We start from the raw sequence: 7895 nt of genomic DNA, 5'->3' as shown, positions 1-7895 counted from the left end.
TCTATCTATCTATCTATCTATCTATCTATCTATCTATCTATCTATCTATCTATCTATCTATCTATCTATCTATCTATCTATCTATCTATCTATCTAATAGGAACATTAGAATTGAAGATACAGTACAATAAGAGATGAAGTCAAGCTTGATGTGAATCAAATGCCATCTAACAGAGGTTGGTCTTAAACACTGACTTAAAAGTTTCAAGAATCTGAGTAGTTCTTCCATGAGAAGGTAAACTGCAACGGTGGCCAATGCAAAGGCTTGATCGCCTATTTTTGAGCTTGGATCTTGAAACACTCAAAGGCATCTGGCTGGCCGACCTCAGTGCTCCAACTGGGGCATTAAGATGCAAGAGCTCCACTAAGCAGGCATTTAAAACGTTAAAAATATTCGTGATGTGCTGGCCCATTGGTAAACTTAAGCAAATCTAGGCTTAAAATTTTGTTATTTCTTTGAGGAAGCTTTATTCTGCATGTCATTTAAAAATTTGGCCACCAAAAATGTATGCTGTAACCACATTTTGTAAATGACAAAAAACCTTGTGCCCAGAAACTGCTTGTGCTATGGGAGGAATAAAGCGTTGTAAATATCCTATGAAGTGACTTTTGTGTTATATGGAGTATGGCTCTATGTGTTTGTCCATATAAATGTGTTGAGATTTATTTGTTTTGACACTAGTTTAAAAAAACAAGCGAGCATCACACCTCCTTTAAGTTATTTTTAGTAAATGCTGCAGAGCTCAGACTTCCAAGTACATTTTAAAGTAAGTTTAAAGCTGCATAAAGGATTTTTATTTTTTTTTAGCTTTTAAAAAAATTTTTTTAGGCCAAACTAATATAATCACAACTGCAGAATTTTCTATTAGTCGCCTGATAATAAGCTGTATGTCCAGCACTGGTTTTGAGAAAAATAGTGTTTTACATGTTAAATGCTCAAATTCTTTGTCTACCACGTGTTGCTGGGCTGGTAGCATAGATTTGTTTCCTGGAAACAGCTTGTTTGAACCCATATAGGAGGGTTGGTGGGAGCACTGAGACTGATTGTGTGGGCTGATGAAGCTAAAAGCTTTGCAGAGGTGTTGGATTGTGTGTCAATTCTCAGTGGTCTTTGCAATACTGACGACCCTTTCATGTTAGTCATTTGATTAAGTGGTTTCATAGGGTGTAATGGAGCTTTAAGAGTCCTCTGAGACTTGTGTGACTTTTGGTAATGGAGATTTTTTTGTCCTGTTCCTTTTTTGGTAGCCGTTGTGTAGCCTTTGTTTGAAAAGACACACTCTGGTTCTTCATGAATTAGCAGAGGATGCCACAAAATCTTGTGAAACGTCTTATGTAGTTAGTATTCAACTTGTAGAATTATGTTTCCTGATATTTTAATGAGGTATTTGCTTACATAATGCAAACACTGCATCAACATTATAATAATGCATTTTGTTAGTGTATTACAGGTGTGTGTGTGTAGTAGCTTGTTCAGTAATATGTTTATTTATTACTGTCTGCTGTGTGTTTGTGTTTACAGAGTTTTGGAGTGCCAAGGTCTTCCAATTGTCAATGGCCAATGTGATCCCTACGCTGCTGTCTCCTTACTAGGTCCTTCAAGGTAATAATTCTTACACCAGAAACAATGCACAGCTTTGTCAATTACATGTTTAACTTTTGACAAGCATTCGGTTTTATCTCTCCATCTGCCTTCCTTCTTCCCTCAGGTCTGAAGCCAAGAAGACAAAGGTGAAGAGGAAAACCAACAATCCACAGTTTGAGGAAGTGTTCTATTTCGAGGTAGTTTACCATTAACTTGTCATTCAAAGATGCCTTTTCATGTTGGGCAGGGTTCTCACCAGAAATCTGTGACAGTGTAGCGGGGGAGGGGGTGTTAGCGACCCCACCCTAGATTTGAGTAACAGAACTTTGCTTTTTCTTTGTTCCTCTCCTGTTGACAACCCCTCAGATTTGTCTGTTGTGTCTGTATCAGTTAAAGCCAAAAGTACGTGGACACATTAACAACATACCCCAATGCCATTGTTGATTTCCTCATTCTACAGTCATTGGCATTTATTTGCTGCTGAATGTAAAATTCCTGGCTGACAATCAGCCAGTAAGAAGTCTAATTTTTTTGGGACCTTGTTGCTTTGTGCACAGGGACAGTATCATGGTGAAACAAAAAAAGCAACTTTCCCAAAGTATTGCCACAAAGTTGTCAGAACACCATTTCTAAAATGTCACTACATGCTACAGACACAATGAAATTGAATCTCTTATTTATTTTACCTTAAAATCCATTAATATGCTCGTAAACCTGCAAAGCTGAAGTAGGGAAGAACAACTTTCCCAAAGCAGTAAAAATTAGCCATTTATTAATGCCTTGAATAGCATTTATTTTCTGTTTAATATGAATGTTTTCACGATTTTCACCAAAAAGATGTTATCAGAAAACCATTTTTTTATTCAGGTCTATTTATTAGTCATTACAAATCTGTTAATGTCTCTAACTCCATTAGTTACCCCTGAACTATCCAACTGTTTGATATAAACCCTCGAATTTGCACCTGAAATGCAAAATTAAGGTCTTTTTAATGTACAAATTAAAGGTTAAATTACATAATTTTAGATAAGTATATTTGTAAGTGAACTATCGTTTTAGTTTTTTGAAAAATGTCCCAATTGCGCACATACTACATGCATTATTACGTACTTTGTAAGGGCAGCTGCAGTACGTACTGAATGGTAAATGAAAACGTATGCAGTTTGGAGCACATCGTATGATCTTGCATTAACACTTATAGCCAGTGTTTGGAGCTGAACTCGGTCCAGAGAGGATGGTCTGGTCTCGGTCAAGCTCCACCCATTTGGCTCTGCAGTGAGAACCGTTCGCTTGTCTTTGCTCCCCGGTTTTATTTTCTACTCCAAAATTAAACTTTTTGTTACAGGATGAACTTTAGTTTAATCTTTATCATGGGCTCGGCACAACAAGTTATCAGGCCTACTTAGCAGGACGGCAGAGTTCATCATTAAAATCTACTAGCTAACTGAAAGTCTGAACCCTTCCCAAGTTCTTGCTAAAATTTAGATTTTCATTACTTTTGCCTTTAAAGGATTCATTAATTCGGTAGCATGAGCGAGCGGAATCATATGTTAACAGTAAGAGTCTGGATGTCTTCTCGAAAACAAGTCACCATGTACATTTATTTATATTCCCCATATATTTATAGATATCTTTCATACACACACTCTCTCTGTCACGCTGCCCCCTTTAACCCTTGCTCGCAGCAGCTCTGCTCTGACATTTTTTTGTTTCGCTCCTCCCCCTGGCCTCCTCGCTGCAGCACCAGCAGACAGCAGGACAAGAGTATGATTGATTCAGACAAACCAAACAATCTGGCCCATTGATTTTTATCCGACAAGACCATCTTATTTATTCCTAATGCATGAACACCACTGTGCTCGCCCTGTCTTGCTTTCTGCCTGCAGCCTTCCTCTGTTTTAGAGACCCTCAGCAAACACAGCCCATCTATCATATCTCTGTCATGTGATTAACTTAATTCGATTATTTCAAATTGTATTAGCTTGTTGCTCCAAACCTACATTTTGATCTCTGATGGATCCAGTTTTAGATGCAAATGTGCCAGATAGAGGGCATCAAACCAAAACTTCTATTGATTTCAGCTAAATAATCTTCTCATCACTTTGACATATTTAGGATTGTTTTGTTCAGGCAAAACATGAAATAATGCAACTCCAACTCTGTTGTAGGTGACGAGGCCTTTGAGCTACACAAAGCGACAGTTTGATGTTGAAGAAGAGGACGTGGACAAACTGGCACTGAGGTGAGTCGCCAGCTGTCTTCTCTGTGCCAGGCTCAACGCTGAACTCGCTTTGAGCTCTTCTCACCATGTGTTTCGTGTTTAGGGTCGACCTGTGGAACGCCAGCAACCTGAAGTTCGGGGACGAGTTCCTGGGAGGTGTTCGGGTTCCTCTGCGGGTCCTGGGTCAGGCTGGAGTCCACGACGCCTGGTGAGAGGAACATCACTGACACATCATCTCCTCTCACACATTCCCCCTGTTGACCCAGTCATCACTTTGGGTCTGTTTTATGTTGTTTTTTTTGTTTTTTTTCCACTGAGCGAATACTGTTCTGCACCCCTGCTGCAGCTGGCCTGGTTTGGTTTCATTTTTGTTGGCTGTTGACATTTTTGAATCATGTGTTGCCACAGCAACAACAGAGGCACAACATAGCGAGTGTCAACACTGACAACAGAACTTCTTTTAAGTTTTTATTTAACCAAATTAGACTTTGCTGAGCATAAATGCTTTTTTTCTGACATTGTTGACCCAGCAGGGCCTGTTTTTGTTTTGGCTTCTAGGATTACGTGTTTCTTTTGAAAAACCTCCATGAATGCTGGGAGCACAGCTTTGGAAATCAGAACAAAGACAATAAAAACTGGATAGTCGGTGGTGCTCAATTTACAGTATATAAAATAATCATACACATATATTTAGTAAGAATACGTTTAGTCACACAACTTTCTGGACAGTTTGTGGCATAGTATGGCCTTATGAAGTTGATATGGCGAACATGGTGGTGAAGTGATGCTTGCATTTCAAGTAGATACAAAGCATGTTTTTACAGTCATGTTTTGTTTCACCTGAGACTAATTTAAGCCTAGTATTCACACCGCCTTGTCTCTGTTTTGGTCACCACCAACTTTAGAAGGAAGTGCTTTAGCTACTAAATACTATATGTTCACTTGCATGGCTGCTGGTGTGTAGTCTTTAGGGCTGCAAAGATTAATACATTATTTGTCAAATATTAAATTATTCGCTTACTGTTTTGATAATCTATTAACTGGTTTGGGTAAGGGCTGCAAGGTGGCTCTGTGGTTAGCACCGTCGCCTCGCAGCGAGAGCGGTTTGTGTCGCGGTGAGGACGCCCGGGATCTTTCTGCATGAAATTTGCATGTTCTCCCCTTGCAGAATTGGTTCTCTCCTGGTTCTCTGGCTTCAAAAACATATTGAGGTTAATTGGTGATTCTACACTGTCTGTAGGTGTGAATGACCTTAGTGAGGATTAAGCGGTGTATAGATAATGGATGGTTTGGGTAATTTTTTGATAAAAAAATCACCAAATTTTTAGTTTCTTAAATTTTAATTGTTGCTTTAGACCTCTATGACATTAAACTGAATATCTTTGGGTTGTGGACAAAACAAGACTTTTCATCTTTGTCATCTTGGGCTTTGGGAAACACTGATGCACTTTTTTTTCTTTTTCTTTTTTTTTTTTTTACCATTTAACAACAATTTAATGAACAACAAAGCAATAAATTGAGAAGATAATACAATAGACTAATTGACACTGAAAATCATCATTAGTTTCATCCCTGGTGGGCAGTTGTTAGAGCTTCATGACTGAAAATGAGGCTCTGTTAGAGTGGTGAGCGTAAACAAAATCAATACACTAAAAGACACCCAAAAGAGCTGAGGGAAACCACAGAGTCGTGTGATATCTCTCTGAACACAGCAAACCTTTCACATCCGATCACGTGATATGAAAAAGTTGATTGTTGAAGCTTTAAACGTGTTTTTTTGCCTAATTTTGGGCTGATCAGTCGTTTTCTGAATGTGCTGTCGATTTTATACATTGCATTTCATCTTCTTCAGGTACTTTCTGCAACCCAGAGAGAACGGAGGAAAGTCGGTGAAGGTGGACGAGCTCGGCTCTCTGCGTCTGAACATCGTTTACACTGAGGACCACGTCTTCCCGTCTGAACACTACACTCCCCTCAGAGATCTGCTGCTGCACTCTGCTAATGTTGAGGTATGTGCACATGAAAGTGTCTCTGCTCTGCTCAGACATATCCCGGCAGCATCTTGTATTGTTAACGGCTTCACTCCGTCTCCTCTCTGCTCAGCCCGTGTCAGCGTCCACAGCTCACACTCTGGGAGAGGTGTGTCGAGAGAAACAAGAAGCTGCCATTCCGCTCGTGCGTCTCTTTCTTCATTATGGCAAAATAGTGCCTTTCATCAGCGCCATTGCTCACGCTGAAGTCAACCGCACACAGTGAGTGAATCATTGCGTCTTTTACACTGGAAATGGCAACAGCTCATATATATTGAAAATGCTTTGATGTGTTTTGCTGATTTATGCTGCAGCTTTGTGATTGTTAGCGATATTATGAGAGAATTTATTCAACAAAGGACAGCTAAATGTTGTATATTTGGGGTTTGGTGTAAGGTTTGCATTAATAAATCAGGTAAATGTATATTTTTGAGTTGCCACTTTGTTGCCATTATTAATTAAAGTGATTGTAGGAATGAGGTCATCAGGTAAAAGCAAATAATCACTGGCTTTGCTTTTTGACTTTGAAATATATGTTTCCACTGTAATAGAATTTACTTTGGATATTAAATTACTCTGACAAGTCGTGTTTTTTTATTCTGGCAGGTTTTAGCGTCTTAATTTTGAGGCACAAGCTGTAGTTTTGATTTGTGCTCTCAAAAAACACACCCTGCCTCCTTTTGTAGGGATCCAAACACCATTTTCCGGGGAAACTCGCTGACTTCTAAGTGCATTGATGAGACCATGAAGCTGGCAGGAATGCACTATCTGCAAGTCACACTGAAACCAATCATAGATGAGGTATGATGTTACCGTATTCGCATTCCTTTGTTTTTCTCTTTACTCGCAGTCTTTGTCGCTCTTTGTTTGAACAAATCCCACACACATTGTCTTTACTTCGGGATATTTTGGAAAATCATAGCAAATAGGTATTTTAATGCTTTGCTAAATTGTCACAGATCTGCACAGAACACAAGTCCTGTGAAATCGACCCGGTGAAGCTTAAAGAGTCGGAGAACCTGGAGACGAACAGGGTAAGAAGAAGAGTTTTTGCATGTTTGTTTGTGTGCGTTGGTTGCCTGTGTTCTCTGACACCTCCGGCCTGCCTCCTCCTCCTGCTCAGGAAAACCTTCGTCAGTACGTAGACCGCATCTTCAATGTGATCACAACCTCTGGCGTTCGCTGTCCCACCGTCATGTGTGATATCTTCTTCTCTCTGAGAGAATCTGCTGCCACTCGTTTCCAAGGTAATGCACCTGCTCAATGACTTACAACAGACGGAAGAAAGCTGCTAATGAGAAACAAGAAAGGACAGTTAAAAGCAGGATGTCCAAGGACGCTTTCGTCCTTTTGCTCAGGATCGCAGAAAGGCTTTTTGTGCTGCTTGTGTCAAACCTGAAACCAATTACGCCTCCTACACACACTTTAAGATTGTGTGCTCTAATATGACGGTGTCTTATACTGTGCTGCCACCTGCAGGCCGTCACCAAACACTGCAGTCAAATGTTTCAGAAACCAACTAAAAGGAAAGAAAACCAGTTACAACGTTCTAAGTATTTCTAAATAACATATTTATGTGTCAAAATGACCTCTGCCACCCAAAAACACTCCCAAAACTATAACCACACATTTTTGAAGTAACTGGATAATTTAAATATTTTACATGTCAACAATATAATTCCTTTTTACTAAATCAGTATCTGTTTTTAGCTTTCTAAATAAAGCACAGTGCAAGTCATAGTGAGAAGGTCAATACAAAGCAGAGTTTATTCTCTGTGTGACTCAGACAGCACATTGACTCCAGAGCCTCTTTTTCCACATATTTCCGTGGACAAGACAGTAACAGAGTAATCAGCAGCATGTTGGGTTTGCATCTGTAAATACCACATCGTAGATCTAAATTTGGACAATCAGCTTTTTCCGTAAATGGCTGTCGACTCTGGAACACATTACCAACTGGAATCTAATTGATTACAGATCTTTCACAACAAAACTAAACCCTCTGAACCCCAAGCAGTTGTTTTGCTGTTTTTTCTCCTGTCACATTTTTTTTTACTCA

At 39.5% G+C, this 7895-nt stretch overlaps 1 protein-coding gene across 1 annotated transcript in view; it reads left to right on the top strand.

The window, feature by feature from the left end:
* The window catches only part of rasa3 (RAS p21 protein activator 3), a 55950-nt gene that overhangs the window by 38959 nt on the left and 9096 nt on the right, over window positions 1-7895 (top strand). Inside the window, exons 6-14 of the mRNA XM_008292435.1 lie at window positions 1523-1603; window positions 1710-1782; window positions 3754-3827; window positions 3910-4014; window positions 5659-5815; window positions 5910-6058; window positions 6523-6637; window positions 6796-6870; window positions 6960-7083. Of these exons, the coding sequence (XP_008290657.1) occupies window positions 1523-1603; window positions 1710-1782; window positions 3754-3827; window positions 3910-4014; window positions 5659-5815; window positions 5910-6058; window positions 6523-6637; window positions 6796-6870; window positions 6960-7083 (953 nt within the window). The remainder of the gene's footprint in view (window positions 1-1522; window positions 1604-1709; window positions 1783-3753; window positions 3828-3909; window positions 4015-5658; window positions 5816-5909; window positions 6059-6522; window positions 6638-6795; window positions 6871-6959; window positions 7084-7895) is intronic.

Source organism: Stegastes partitus, unplaced genomic scaffold (assembly GCF_000690725.1).
Source record: "Stegastes partitus isolate 25-593 unplaced genomic scaffold, Stegastes_partitus-1.0.2 Scaffold19, whole genome shotgun sequence".
In the NCBI taxonomy this organism is placed as follows: Eukaryota; Metazoa; Chordata; class Actinopteri; family Pomacentridae; genus Stegastes; species Stegastes partitus.
Note: the sequence above shows the minus strand (reverse complement) of the source record. Positions and strands in the feature narration are given on the sequence as shown.